The following is a 16511-nucleotide window of genomic DNA, read 5'->3' on the forward strand; positions in this document are numbered from 1 at the left end:
ACTTGTAATGCAAACACATCTAAAGCATACCACATTGGGAAAGCTGCATTGTTACACAAAAAGAAGTTTCTGCTATATGTTTTAATACTAAATCTAACAACATCAGAAATAAATATATTGGAAAAATAGATAAAATTGTGAGATACTATTAGTTATTTTAACATCATCTCAAAAATGTTTGCAATATACAGTAAGTACAGAACCTACATCTGAAACCAATATATTCTGACAACATATGCATATATATTAGATAACAATCTCTCTCTATATATATCTTATCAATATACTGTATACTTAGTTTAGATTCAGGGATATAACTATAATAGATATAATAGGAATGCCTATGTTCAAAAATACAGTTTTCTAATCTTACTGCTCACAAAAGATAGAATTAAACTTGTGCCTGGTATTCTCCAGGAATAAGAATTTTATCTACAAATGGAATGGCATACAAATAAGAACTCCATCAAATCAAAGATATTTTACTTGATGACTTGATTAATTAATTGAATACATCTGCATAACTTTTGCATATGAAAGTTTGCATACTCAAATACTGTAAGGTGAGGTTGTACAAGTGTGAAAAGACTGATTAACTTTGTTAGTGTCATAAGCTTGAAGCAGCCCTTTGAAGCTACTTCACAAAGGAACATAACCCACTTATAAAGAGTGGATTTAGGTCACCACATAGCTTCACTTTGAGTTGCATCTCAAATCCACCATGGCTTATTTATTAGCTGGAAAGATTATTGTTCAAGCCTCTTTCTGGTACTGGGCATGCAGGAAATCTGTGACAAAAAATCTTACCTCAAGACAAAGTGTGATTACCTGGCATGGCCTACTATGTGTATTTATTCAAAACGGAGTCTTCTTTATTTAGTAGGATTGTTTCAAAGGTATAGCAGCTATCCCCAATCAAATGCTCACCAAATGTATTATAACTGAAATTTCCAGAATTTCCAGTCAGAACGCTAAAGACAATCCTAACACATCTGATGTGTATGATTCTGACCTGAGACCTACATATCTTCATGTAATATATGAAAAAGGTCCAAAGCCTAAAGCTAAATAGCTTTTAAAAGAAATCTCATCTGTTTCAGACAGTTTAAACTTGTGACATAGTTTGCACTGAAGCAGAAGCATCATCATTCCTTCTTACTATCGGCATTTCTCCTTTAAATATTCTTATGTAAAGGGGAAGATGAATTACTACTTTAGGATAGCGCCTATCACCTATGAATTGATAAGTAAATCACTTTAAAAGTAATTAATAGTTTAATTAATAATCTCCTTTTTATCCCATACCTCATCAACTCAATTGACTAATCAACAAAACATTGTAACTTTAAGAAAAAAAAATTATGCAGAAGAAAAAATGGAAAATTATGTTAATTTGGATGAAACAACTCTATATGATTGTGAAGGAAACTATTAAGCAATATAATAACATGCAGATACGGAATATATTTGTCCATAATGCCTTGCTTTTGATGGGAATGTACAATCTGATGGGCTTTGCTATATATATATATATATATATATATATATATATATATATATATATATATATATATATATATATTTATATGTATATATATATATATATATATATATAGTCTATCACTTATATTTTAAAAGAAAGATTACAACTGCAAAAGGGCCACAAACCCAGGATAGTCTTCCTTCTTAATGGGGACCAATCTTACACTGATTTGGCAAATTCTCATTTGAATTTCATTGTAAAGAATACAGAATTGGGCCACACACACATACATAATGATCGTGATTTCTCAGAATATTCTTGAATTTTGTTAACAAGTTGTCATCATGAGAACCTTACCATACAAAAGAAGACTCAAATAAACCTTTCATCCTAGGTCCAATTCTGGGAAAAATCATGCAGAGTTGATTATGCTGCTGACTTCCCAAACCGTTCTTATTGTAATTTTGCACAGTTTGCTGGTGAACACAGTTGCTCTTGCTCTTTATTGTAAAGTTGGAATACAAAGCACAGCTTTGCTATTAAGTTGTTACATTCTTGGTTTAGAAAGTCTTTCTTGATAGCCATCTATAATTAAACAACAAAAGTATATAAACCGTCAAAAGCATAAATGGACTGACATTCTCAATTACTTTAATTTCTCATTATTATTTTTTAAATGCATGTATGGGCTTACGTTACAAAACTTCTGGCAGTACTGCAGTAATAATTAGAGCAATTCTTTCTTTTTATTATTAAATTAAATATATCATATAGTGATTAAGGCATCAACCTAGAAACTAGCAGTTCTAGTCCCAGGTTAGGCATAAAAGCCAGCTGGCTGATTTTGAAGCAATCACTCTCTTTCAGACCAATTTACCTAACAGGGTTGTGGTGAAAATAGGAGAAGGAAGAAATATTAGGTTTGTTTGCTCCCTTGAGTTGTTTACAAATATAATAAAGGTGGAATAAAAATGGGCATAACACATAATTGAAAATTGTGGTTTAATTTCTAAAAGCCCTTATAATTATAGTTGAGATTGGGAATCTAAAAGCAAAATATATACGCACAGAAATTAGCAATATCAGCTTAATTAATATTAGAAATGATTAGAAAGTTTTTTTAAAGCAATATAATGCCTGGCTTTACGTGATCATATGCATTTATGTTTTGTTCCAATCAAGATTTTTTGGATTAAACTATACTGTCCTTGTCTATATACTAGGTGAGAAATAATGCTTTATTAATTACAATAATTGATTATAAAATCATGCTAAGACATTAGGGTTAACACAGTGCATGGAATCAGCTACTGCCTAATTTCAGATGATGCTTATTTTTTTAGGTAGCTACTACAAGCCTTCCTATCAAGATGTACATTATGAAATCATTGAACAAATAGCATGAATTATATAATTGGCATGAGCTGCATCACTGAATGGACACAAATAACATGATTTGCACCATTTTCACAATGTCATAATACACATGACATTATTTGCCCCCCTCCCCCTTACAACATGGAGGGGATGGTTTTTGTGTGCTGGTGCCACTTGTGCAAATGTGTCACTTGTGTGGACTGGTTCCCAATGGGCTGCAGACTGGGGTTTGGGCACCCCTGTTATACACAGCAGAATGAACAAGTCAGAAACAGATATTTTAGTCCCTGAATTATTTTTTATTTAGAATGTTGGGAAATGGGGGACTATATATGTCTGTAAATGAGGCAGACCAACATCTGGTAATTCAATTAAAGAAAGATCTAGTTAAAATAAGACAGACAAACACTCACCTATGACATATGATTCTGCTGTGCATTTTGCTGCTGCTGTTGCTGCTGAATTAACAACTGTTGCTGTTGTCTACGCCGTGCTGTCCTCAGTTTTTCAAAGCGAGCTTCCATCTCATCTAAAACTTTGGGAGTGTAACGCACCACCAACTTTACACTGTCCTTAGCAGCCTTCAGAAGTTCCACTGCTTTCTCATGATGTTCTCCTTCCACACTCTGGTTGTGGGATGTTTAAAAATAGCAAAAAGCAAGAGGCTTTCAGCTTTAGAACTATGAGTAAGAAAGAAAAAAACTATACTATGGCACAACCTGGTCCCACTAGGTCTCCCCAACTATAGCTTTGGAGTCTGTAGTTAGGCCTATCCCCTTGTCTAACATTTTAGATCCTAAGGAAGTAGCTACTCTAAAGTGTATCTTTGTTACTCTATTGCTAAGAGCCGTGGTGGTGCAGTGGTTAGAATGCAGTACTGCAGGTTAATTCTGCTGACTGCTGGCTGCCAGCAGTTTGGCAGTTCGAGTCTTACTGGCTCAAGGTTAACTCAGCCTTCCATCCTTCCGAGGTGGGTAAAACGAGGACCCAGGTTGTTGGGGGCAATATGCTGACACTGAATATCATTTAGAGAGGGTTGTAAAGCACTGTGAAGTGGTATTTAAGTCTAAGTGCTACTGTTATTGTTATTGCTTTTCCAGTGGAAAAGGAAAAAGAAAGGCAAAATCAACCGAGCTGAAACTGCATCATCAAAATCCTCCAAGTAGAAAAAAATGTGTGATATATTTATATGCAGGATCCAGTCTGAACTGGTCACCAGAACCAGAGGTTTTGTCTTCTGAGCTTTTGGACCTGTACTGGAGCCTATCTTCAGGAAACATCTCCCTAGCAGAGTGTGTGCTAGACTGTTCTCTGTGTGGTATTTATATGGTACATGTTGTGTGTGGCTTTTTAGATATTACTTGGGGTGTTGACAGCTGGCTATTAAGTTGTTGGCTTTTGTTTGCTGTCAATCCCTCACCTCCCAAGTACCGACTGGATCCTGCAACATTATCATAGGACATGTATATTCACCTTCATTCATGATATATTTATTTACTCTACTTATATGGCTACCTCTCTAGCCAATAAAATCTAAGTAACAAACACAATAATAACAAAGAATTTCATTACAGCAAAAAGTCAGCTAAAATTGCATTGAAGCTCAGTAAAACTGAGTAAGTAACACCTCAGTAAGGGGTGTGCATAAGAGCACCAGCATGCCTACCGTTCCTGTCCTAATGTTCCCTTTGGTTGTATTCATTTTGTGTGGTTATTTCATGCTTATACTTATATATATTGTTGTGTTTGACAAAATAAATAAATAAAAACCCCAACCATTAAACATTACTACTACTACTATTTCCACATTTCTGTTGGAAGCACCTACTACTAAGGCACTTCCAGGTTGAAAGGATTAGCCGGTGACATCACTGTTGCCACAGGGATGTCCGAGGTGGCTCCTTTCATGTTCCTGTTATTTTCCCTCCAACCATGGTACCGATTTATCTACTTGCATTTGCATGCTTTCGAACTGCTAGGTGAACAGGTGCTAAGGCAAATTGAGGGGGGTTCATTCTGTCATGTGGCTTACTCCTGGGTTTCAAACTGCAGAGCTTTCAACCAATTAGTGGTCTTTTGATTCAGTGTCCTAACCACATGAGCCCCCATGACCCCAATTAAACAACACACACTCCTGCCAAAGCTCCCCCATCAACAACCTAACTCCAGTGCTTGGGGAGGAGCCAGGCTTTCATAACTTTCCAAAAGGCTGGTGGAGTCGGGGCTGTCCATATTTCAGAGGGGACACTATTCCATAGGACAAGTGCCATAGAAAAGAAGGTGCAAAATGACAGCGCTTTGCAGTGGCACCGAGAACATGCTCACTCTGGGATAGCATAAACCACTAGGAAGAGATGGTCCTAGAAGTAGCAAAGTGCAATGTTATGTAAAGCTTTAAGGGTGACAACACCTAGCACTGCATCTTTGAGTATCATTTCGATTTCTTTGTCTTTCAGAATGAAAATGGTGTGAAGGCAGTTCAGTTGTCAATTTGCGATATGTAACTTCAAAATGTTTGAAGCATTGGTATAGGACTATAGATACAAAAGCTCCATGTATGTAAATGAATCAAAATGTGCAGCTGAAGTCTTGAGTTTGAAGCTGAAGCATCAAGCATTTATATCATCAGAGACTTGTCATGACTAAAGTCTTTTAAGTTTGATGCTTACTATCTCTCAACATCAATGAACTGAGCCTGGATGAGACTCAGACCATTTGAATTCCAGTACTTGCAAAATCTTTGTGTACAGTGGTGAAATCCAAATTTTTTACTACTGGTTCTGTGGACATAGCTTGGTGGGCGTGGCATGGCTTGGTGGGTGTGGCAGGGGAAGGATACTGCAAAATCTCCATTCCCACCCCACTCTGGGGCCAGTAAGAGGTGGTATTTGCTGGTTCTCCGAACTACTCAAAATTTCCGCTACCGGTTCTCCAAAACCTTTCAGAATCTGCTGAATTTCACCCCTGTTTGTGCACAGACTTTCTTGTTCAGGATCAATGCATTATTGTGAAAAAGGTAGGGGATGGAGTCATTAAATATTAGTAACGGCCAATAGCCATGCTTCACTTTCTGTATGCAAAACATTCTTCTAATATACAATGAATAAAGAAGATGACAGTCTCTGAATTTTGCTATGATACCTTCTGTATTGGAAATAAAAACTCATTTCAACTAAACCATAAATAAAATCATATATTAATATATGCTAGTTGGGCAATTGCATGGTGGAACCGCCCTTTGGATTTCTTGCTGAATAATAGTCACTTGCAAACTAAGATGTCACAGGGAGACTAAAAAATTCTCCAAAGGTTTCTGAATGTGTATTTTTTGTATGCACACTAGAACTACCAGATCTGGGTTGCAAAATTCTGAATATTACTAGAAGACAGCAAAAATACTGCAGTAGTCATCCAGATTTTTTTTCAGTCTGAAGCAGTTTAAATAAGCAGAATTAATAAAATCGGAATGTGTTCACATACCACTCCATTAACAGAAAGCAGCTGGTCTCCCCGTTTGAGTCCTCCATGCTTCTCAGCTACTCCTCCAGGAATTATGCGAGAAATATAAATAGGAGAATTTTGTTCTTTTCCTCCCATTACGTTAAAGCCAAGGCCTTCATCCGTCTTTGGCAGTTCTACCACTCGGGGATGAGAATGCCCTTCACTAGCTGCAAATGCAGCAACTGTTGCCTAGGGGGGAAAATGCAATTTTTAAACATATTATGAACACGGTTAGGAGCACTTCTGCTCATTTGTTTCAAATATGTATTCATAAGAACGATGCTTTAAAATTTGTTTCTTTAATTGCTTCATTTAAAAAACCTAATAAAATGTAATATTGCTGTACCCAAGAGATCTGCGTACAGTTATATCCCAGTGGTATTATTCTAAGGATCGGAATGCTTAAAACTCAAGGTCTCTGTTCCATGTACAGTATGCTCAGGCGGAACTCCTGTATATGTGGTATATGTGGTTATTTGCAATTATGTCAATGCAATTCATATCACACAATGGCTCTATGTTCTATATGTAGAAGAATTTTTTGAAAGGGAAACTCAGGGAATATGGAGTTTTACATCCATAAATATGTACATATGTACGTACATATGTGCATATGGAAACATATGACTTTGTATAAGGATTATTCTTTATATTATTCATGTTGTCTTGTATTCTTGTATGAACTGCACCAGTAGAGGCTGAACGAATTTCGTTGTATACATGATGTACAATGACAATAAAGGCTTTGAGCTTGAACTTAAACATCAGATTATTTTTACCTGTAAGTAGCTTTTACAGAGAAATGGAAATAATTCTATGTTCTCTAGCAGATGATCCCCAATTCAATTTAGACACTAATACTCGCAACATAAATTTCCTTTTCTGAAAAGGGAATGGTATGATTAGTATGTATATATGTACTCAAATCCTTATTGGCTATTTTGAACACATTTCCTTCCTATGTAAGCAGATTTCAAAAGATGCTTTTCTTCTTTCTGAATTTTGTTTTACTTTTTATTGAACGCTTGGTTAAGCAGAATGAAGAGATGCAAATCAAAGCAATTCTTAAGGCTGAAGAGGCATATGATACTAGAGTCCTTTATATTGCAGTGGAACATGCAGCGGTATTATAAAGTTTAATTATCTTTTAAAATATGAAAGCTTTGAACATATAGCCAATATAATGTTAAAGGTTTCCTAAATTCTAACAGTAGCTAAAAGAATCAGTAGAAGCTCAACCTGAATACGGGTTTTAATTTAATTTAACTTTAGGGAGGGGAGTATAATTTTTAAAAACAATTTTAAATTGTGAAAATAGTAACTTTTTATCAGAGTGCTCTACATAACTGAGCACTTATTTGATTTATTGAAACAAAAAGCAGAATATACTCAATTAACTCTTTCATTGATTTAAACAGGAGACAGCATGTATACTGAACTATATGAGACTAGGCAGTAGGGTGTAAAGATAGGCTCTGATCCAATTTGAATCATTAATTGAATTTGATTTGATGAGTTGAAAGTTAAATTGGTTCAGTTCAAATTTCTGTATTCAGCTGAATGTTTTCAGAAAAAAATGATAAGATGACATCAACTTTTATGATTTAGTTCAAATCATGAACTCAATTCAGAAAGTTCATTTGATTCTGAGAATTGATAAAGTTGCCTTCAAATCAAATGTGCATATAATCCCACAATGGTGGTTAATTTCAGCTGCATCGTTTCCATGAGTCTTAAATCTCCTAGAGTAAAAGGATAGCTAAATTTCATTGGGATCCCATTTAATCGATGGATTTTGATAGCATGAATGAACAGTCTTAATTACATATACAATATATATTACCATGCAAAATTTGTCATCATGCATGCCAGACATAAATGCATAAGGAAAATGCAATGCAGACAGCCCAGAAATAACCAGGAAATACTGTAATATTGAAACATTGCTGTACAATCCTCCTGTTTCATATGAATAAGAAATGAGAATGGCAGACCTTCTTAAGAGTTTTAAGTATACCATATGATGACAATTTTTAACTTCACTATATTATATGAAGTTAGTAAAGGTAAAGGTAAAGGTTCCCCTTGCACATACATGCTAGTCATTACCGACTCTAGGGGGCGGTGCTCATCTCTGTTTCAAAGCCGAAGAGCCAGCGCTGTCCAAAGACGTCTCCGTGGTCATGTGGCTGGCATGACTCAACGCCAAAGGTGCACGGAACGCTGTTATCTTCCCACCAAAGGTGGTCCCTATTTTTTACTTGCATTTTTTACATGCTTTTGAACTGCTAGGTTGGCAGAAGCTGGGACAAGTAACGGGAGCTCACCCTGTTACATGGCAGCACTAGGGATTCGAACCGCTGAGCTGCCGACCTTTCGATTGACAAGCTCAACGTCCTAGCCCCTGAGCCACCGCATCCCCTATGAAGGGGATTATTATTATTATTATTATTATTATTTAAATTTATATACCGCCCTATCTCCCAAAGGACTCAGGGCGGTTCACAGGCATATAAAACATCGATACACAAAATTAAAATAATCTTTAAAAAACTTATTCCAATGCCCTATCATTAAAAATAGAAATATAAATATTAAAATCAATTTAAAACCCCTATAAAATTTAAAATCTAAGCCAGTCCTGCACAGATGAATAAATGTGTCTTAAGCTCATGACGGAAGGTTCAAGGTCCGGAAGTTGACGGAGTCCTGGGGAGCTCGTTCCAGAGGGCGGGAGCCCCACAGAGAAGGCCCTTCCTGGGCGCCGCCAGACGACACTGCCTAGCTGACGGCACCCTGAGGAGTCCCTCCCTGTGAGAGCGCACGGGTCGGTGAGAGGTATCTGGTCGCAGTAGGCGGTCCCGTAGATAACCCGGCCCTATGCCATGGAGCGCTTTAAAGGTGGTCACCAAAACCTTGAAGCGCACCCGAAGGCCACAGGTAGCCAGTGCAGCCTGCGCAGGATGGTGTTATGCGGGAGCCACGAGGGCTCCATCTATCACCCGCAGCCGCATTCTGACTAACTGTAGCCTCCGGATGCCCTTCAAGGGAGCCCCATGTAGAGAGCGTTGCAGTAATCCAGGCGAGACGTCACGAGGCGTGAGTGACCGTGCATAGGGCCTCCCGGTCCAGAAAGGCGCAACTGGCGCACCAGGCGAACCTGGTAGAACGCTCTCCTGGAGACGGCCGTCAAATGATCTTCTAGAGACAGCCGCTCATCCAGGAGGACGCCTAAGTTGCGCACCCTCTCCATCGGGGCCAGTGACTCGCCACCGATGGTCAGCCGGATTTAGCTGACTGTACCGGGATGCCGCATCCACAGCCACTCTGTCTTGGAGGGATTGAGCTTGAGCCTGTTTCTCCCCATCCAGACCCGACGGCCTCCAGACACCGGGACAGCACTTGATAGCTTCGTTGGGGTGGTCCGTGTGAAAAGTACAGCTGGGTGTCATCCGCATACAGCTGGTACTTCACACGAAACCACTGATGATCTCACCCAGCGGCTTCATGTAGATGTTAAACAGAAGGGGCGAGAGAATCGACCCCGCGGCACCCCACAAGTGAGGCGCCCGGGCCGACCTCTGCCCCTGTCAACACCGACTGCGACCGGTCGGAGAGATAGGAGGAGAACCACCGATAAACGGTGCCTCCCACTCCCAATCCCTCCAATCGGCGCAGCAGGATACCATGGTCGATGGTATCGAAAGCCGCTGAGAGGTCTAATAGGACCAGGGCAGAGGAACAACCCCTATCCCTGGCCCTCCAGAGATCATCCACCAACGCGACCAAAGCCGTCTCCGTGCTGTAACCGGGTCGGAAACCGGACTGGAACGGGTCTAGATAGACAGTTTCATCCAGGTGCAAGGAAACTGATATGCCACCATATTTCTACAACCTTCGCCAAGCGAAGGTTGGAGACCGGACGATAATTACCTAAAACAGCCGGATCCAGGGTAGGCTTCTTGAGGAGAGGCCTCACCACCGCCTCTTTCAAGGCGGCAGGCAAGACACCTCCACCAAAGAAGCGCCAGAATCGCCTGGAGCCAGCCTCGTGTCACCTCCTGCGTGGCCAGCACCAACCAGGAGGGGCACGGGTCCAGTAAACATGTGGTGGCATTTAGCCTCCCAACAACCTGTCCATGTCCTCGGAGCGACAGGGTCAAACTCATCCCATACAATGTCACCAAGACCGCCTCAGCCGTCTCACCAGATCACCGCAATCTTGGTCCAAACCATCCCGAGCTGAACGATTTTATCGTATAGATAACCGTTAAACTCCTCAGCACGTCCCTGCATCGGGTCATCCCGCTCCCCTGATGTAGGAGGGAGCGGGTCACCCAAACAGGGCGGCTGGGCGGTTATCTGCCGATGCAATGAGGGAGGAGGCGAGGTACCGCTTCCCTCATTGCCACTAGGTAAGCCCTAGTATAGGACTTCACTAGTGTCCGATCAGCTTCTGAACGGCTAGACCTCCAGGAACTCTCTAGGCGCCTTCTCCGCGCTTCATCCCTCTCAGCTCCTCGGAGAACCAAGGGGCTGGTTGGGACCCGCGCTGGGTCAGAGGTCGCAAAGGCACGACCCGGTCTAAGGCCCCGCCGCGCCCGTTCCCAGGCCGCAACAAGTTCCTCAGCCGAGCCGTGTGCCAGACCCTCAGGAAATGGCCCAAGCTCCGTCCGAACCCTCCGGTCCATCAGGCGCCTGGGACGGAACCAACGTGTCGGCTCCGTCTCCCTGCGGTGATGAATGGCGGTCAGAAAGTCCAGACGAAGAAGAGAGTGATCTGACCATGACAAAGGTTCAATGACTATTTCCTTTAAGTCCAGATCTCTCAACCACTGACCAGAGACAAAAATCAAGTCCAGAGTGCCACCCCAACGTGAGTAGGGCCATCAACTACTTGGGTCAGGTCCAAGGCCGTCATGGAAGCCATGAACTCCCGAGCTACCGTCGATGACGAGCCGGACGATGGCAAGTTAAAGTCCCCCACGACTAAAAGTCTGGGGGTCTCAACTGCCACCCCAGCAAGCACCTCCAGGAGCTCGGGCAGGGCAGCTGTCACGTAGCAAGGAGCCAGGTACGCCACCAGCAAGCCCATCTGACATCTATGACCCCATCTCACAAAGAGGGATTCGCACCCGCAATCTGAGGTACAGTGGTCTCCTCGGCTCTAGACTCTCTAATCACAACCGCCACCCCACCACCCCTACCCTGGCCCTCGGCTGATGAAATGCTCGGAAACCCGTGGGCACATCTGAACAAGGGCACGCCCCTTCTGGGCCCAACCAGGTCTCCGTAACGCCCATAAGGTCCGCGGCACCCCTGAATAAGATCGTGAATTAGGGGGCCTTATTGGCCACGGACCGTGCATTGCATAACATCAGCCAAGGCCAGGGCCCTGAGGATCCTGACCATCCGGGAACGGGAGAAGTTTGAGGGCTCGGGCGCGATCGCCTGTAAGCACGAGCGCACCCCTAACACGATATGAGCCCCACTTCCGCCATATCTGCCCCTCCCCTTACCGTGGAAATAGCACCACCTCCACCAATGGAACACCGACTCCCCATGACCTCGGACCCACCAACCCCCGCCACGAGCATGTGCAGGAACTGGACTCCCCGACGGGTTACCCCAACACCCACCCTTCCTCCCACCCCCAACCCAAGCCCGCCGGTTTCCTTCCCCTTAAAATCCCTTTAAAACTCCCTTAAAAATCTATTAAAACAGCCAATTAAAAACCCTAAGCCTCCTATTTTCGCATGCCACCTCTCGGGACTCCAAAGCCTGCCTCAAGGTGGGCCTCGATAATCTGAGGGCCAGACCCATGAGAGAGGGGCATCTCGCAGGGCAAGAAGGTCAGCCGCAGTAAATGTTCGCATCACTGAGACGGTCCGGCAAGGCCCATCCTGGGCTGGTCAAGTTGGCAGCAAAAGTCATAACAGATGATAAAATGACCATGACCAGTCTGTCCTGATGGGAAATAGTTCGAGATAATCCATGTGCGGTAGATGACAAAACCGCTGACTCAGTCAGTTCACCACCCCATACAAACGACCTGGGGTGGACTAAGGAAGAAAGGGGAGAGGCACGATGGTAGGGATGTTATAAAGATGGTAAATAGTGGAGGGTGTCCGCTGGACCCGCTGGTCTTCCTCCGCGCTGTCACATATCCGCGCCACTAGGGCAAGGTCACAGCCACCCTGGGCCTATCGGGCCATCCGCCACTTCAGCACCGGGCAGGCCGCCGCCACCGCCTCCGCCAGGTCATCGCCACTGAACGCCCCCATCGCCACCGCGAGCAGGCCACTGGAGCTCCCTAGATGAGAGGGGACACCCGCCGCCAACCGCCAGCAGACCCAGGGCTCACCAGTGACAACGCCCGACGGAGAGGGAAGGGCCAGGCCGCCCGCCACCGCAGGTTGAAGGGCCGATGGAGCCCGGGCGGCCTCCAGATCTTCATTGGGGCGCAGCCCCTCCGGGGCTCCTCCCATCGCCACCGGAGACGCCCAAACTCCAAACCTCAACTTCCACTGGCCAAGTCTTCCAGGCAGGGGTCCAGGGGGCGCTGCCAACGCCCCCCTAACCCCCGCCGCCGCCGCCGCCAAACCGCCGAAAAAGGCTGGTGGCGGGTCGGGACGCCCGTAGGCCGCCAGGATTCCTCTGAGGCGCCGTGACTCGCCGTGACTCGGGCTTCTCCCAACGCCCGCGGAGTCGCACAGCGCCCAGCCACCCTATTTACGGGTGGCTGGATCTTCCTCCATCAGGGCGGGGGCCTATGATGGTATTAAGGCCCCCCCCAGACCCAAAAAGAGCCTGGAAAGGCCCGTCGCCGCGTCCCCGATCAGCAGGGCGGCGCCATCTTGGACATGCGCAGAAGCTAAATCTTGTCTATGAAGGGGATTGTCTATTATATGAAGTTAAACAATCTAAAAACATCTTTCTAGACTCAAGTAAATTAAAACTTGCATATCTGTAGCATTTATATTAGATCGAATTGAATCCCCTCTAGAAGAAAAGTAATCTACCCAATAAGCAAATGAAAGAACATTATTTATTATTTATTATTCTTTTCTTCTTCCTATATATATATATATTATACCTCCTTATATTTACTCATATATGTGTTTATATACTATATAATCTTTTTGTATGATACCTACATATATTGTTGTGACAAAATAAAATAAAATAAAATAAATAAATAAATAAATAAATAAAAAATTTAAATTATCTTAATTACCTTCAATATATTTAATGTTAAATATACTATATGGCTTCTGTAACTTTCCTCCATAGCTTATCTCAATTTAAAATTAATATAATTCTGTTGCTGGCTGTAGTGTGAAAAGAAGAGTAACATTTATTATTCTGGCTTGCAAATAATGGTTGTTCTCTAGTATTATGTATTTTATACTCCCCCAGCCCTTCACCACACCTACAGAGAGCCTATTTGAAATTCATTCAGGTTTTATCAATAGTAAACAAGGGAACTGTTTTCTTGAAGAAATACTTATTTTGTTACTAATTTTTATTTCTGTTCAATGCAAATTAAATTTCAGATTTATTTCATAGAATTTCATTTCTTTTGATGCAGAGAGCTTACACTCATTTATAAGGACTTTTACAGCATTTTAATCTAAAATCAGATTTTTCAGGAGTTTCTGCTGCTTTTCTGTTGAGGAAATGCATGCTAACCACTTCTGAAACTGGTAGCCTTATATTTTTGGCCATACTATACAAGTAGAATCTATTAGAGAAATTAGTCATAAGTGCTAATGGTCAGTATTTAATTGTAAGTAAGTAGAAGCTTTGATTGGAAAGTGACTCCAATCCACTCCATCCCCTCACCCATCCCCAATATGCCTCTTGGCCACACATAGCATTCTCTTTTCTTAAAACTACAGGAGTAGCACAAATGTTGAACTTGCCGGTATGATTGTTACCTGGGAAGTAGCACACTGGTTCTAGACTCTGGGCTGCCACTGATGTCTAAATGTTCTTATAGTGTACACACGAAAACCTGAAACATACACGCGCACAGTCAATTACTGGACTATGTGGAGAATAGACCTCCTTAAACTACAAATGTCTTACCTTGGCGGTAGCTCTGGCACGGAATTCGGGGCAGCCACTAACATTTATGGTTTCATGCATGTATTGATATACCTGAAGGTATACAAAGAGAATGATGAAAAGAAAATTAATCTGTGCAATCTTCACAAGTCAAAACATTTAGTGCCAATCTTTTACCAATCATTAATGTCCTTGAAGTTTCTCACTGCACTGCACTGTACAACACACTTACCTCCAAGGACCTTTCTGTATCTTTTGCTAATAATTTATTTATTTACTAGATTTCTACACTGCCTATGTCACCTAAGCTTGGACAGTATTTCTCCTGTACTAGATGTCTACCCTTAAGATATGGAAGAATTTCAATTTTCTAAACATTCAAATATTATTTAATTTAGGGAGGAAATACCTTCAAAATCCAACTCTGTTGCAATTTTTAATTACTATGTGAAATGTGCCTAATAAACTCAATGAATTAACTCAAAAAAGTGACTTTTTTGATGTACCCAGCCTCCAGAGCCTCTCTAGGAGTCTCTGGAGGCTGGAGATAGCAAAAAATGTCACTTCCTGTCCAAATGTAAGTTGGAAAACGGGCCGTTTTTGCCCTCCGGAGGGTCTCTGGGGTGGGGGGCGGGGTGAAGGCTGTTTTGCCCTCCCCAGACTCATAGAGAGGCTCTTGAGCCAGGTGAGAGAGAAAAACGGGCCTACTGGGCCACCACATGCCTGGAACGGGGGGAAGCGGGGGTTGTGCACACATGCCCGGGGGCAGAGCGCATAGAATTATGGGTGTGGGCATGCATGCGCGTGATCCCCCCCACCTCCTCCTTCCTGGCACGCGATGGCAAAAAAGTTAGGTATCACTGGTATAAGATAATAAAATATAATCATCTTTATTAAATTTACATATCATCTGACTCCCAGTTGGTAGTTCAACAGGCCTCATTTTTCTCGTATTTTGATAATAAACATTATTTCCAGTACTTATCTGTATAGTATAAAACCATAATTGCAAATTTTATGCCAAAAATTGTTCTCTTTTTTGAGGTAACATTTTTCTGTTTTGGAGATATACAATTAATCACTCATTTTGGATACTCATATTCTGAATTATCTGCCAAGCTCACTAAGGGAATACCTTTTTTTTTTTTACAAGGGATTTATTTTCTGAATACAGCAATGGCATTGGAAAGAAAGCAAATCAAGTAAAAAAAGACATTTGAAAATACGTCAAATATATCATATATATAAATTGTTATTATCAGTGATAATGCCATAGAGAACACACAGAATAAACTGTCACCAATTTTTTTTAATGCATGCACTATCTGGATAAAAATTTCCCCCATACAGAAAAATTACAAATTCCAATGGCCCAACAGTAACAATAAATCCGTGAATCCATAATGGCAACAATGTTGTTTCAGTGCAGGCTAATGAAACAGTGCACAAATTATAACCTTATGGAATATAATTGGCTTTTGACAGAGCCCTAAAATTCATCAGCCAGAGAAATGTGTAAAATGGTGGCCCCAAAATGTTGAACCAAACTGAAGATTCAGTGTCAAATTTTCAATAAGAAGATATCATAGAAATCTTTACGCAAATAAATATCGGAATATTTCTTCCTTAAAATGTTCTTCATTTCCAAATGTAATTTAGAGGGGGGAAAACAAGAGGTGTTTTTGTTACTGCTAAGATGTGAGATTTGCTGCATATTTACTAAGATGTGTCTGCATATTTTTGCTGTTATGTGAAAAAGCAAAAGATCTGATGTTTTTATTTCTATAAGTTGAATTAATGCATGCTACAAACGATCATCTTGTAACTGTAATCAAATGTTAAATAATTAATTCAGTCTTAGTAATTTCTGGTTTAATTTAATGTACCATAACTTAGTCATATGACACATTGTGATTGTATACCTTCATTAACTTGAATGTGTGCTTCAGGTAAACAACATGCTGGTGTTCAGATAATTAGGAAGCCATCAACTAATTTTTAAAATATTTTAAAGTCTGCTTTATTATTCCTCAGTGAAATCGAACAGTAGGTTTGTTTTAGTCCTATAAGAGAAAATGAG

The 16511-nt window shown here is 41.5% G+C and overlaps 1 protein-coding gene across 2 annotated transcripts in view; it reads right to left on the reverse strand.

The window, feature by feature from the left end:
- Window positions 1-1630: 1630 nt before the first annotated feature.
- The window catches only part of LIN7A (lin-7 homolog A, crumbs cell polarity complex component), a 58642-nt gene continuing 43761 nt past the window's right edge, over window positions 1631-16511 (reverse strand). For both annotated transcript variants that reach the window (XM_058191546.1, XM_058191545.1), the window contains exons 3-6: window positions 14453-14524; window positions 6341-6550; window positions 3274-3486; window positions 1631-2068 (exon numbers count right to left, since the gene is read on the reverse strand). In XM_058191546.1, coding sequence (XP_058047529.1) covers window positions 3274-3486; window positions 6341-6550; window positions 14453-14512 — 483 coding nt within the window. In that variant the 5' untranslated portion in view covers window positions 14513-14524 and the 3' untranslated portion in view covers window positions 1631-2068. The remainder of the gene's footprint in view (window positions 2069-3273; window positions 3487-6340; window positions 6551-14452; window positions 14525-16511) is intronic.

The sequence above is a fragment of the Ahaetulla prasina genome, chromosome 7, assembly GCF_028640845.1.
Source record: "Ahaetulla prasina isolate Xishuangbanna chromosome 7, ASM2864084v1, whole genome shotgun sequence".
Taxonomy (NCBI): Eukaryota; Metazoa; Chordata; class Lepidosauria; order Squamata; family Colubridae; genus Ahaetulla; species Ahaetulla prasina.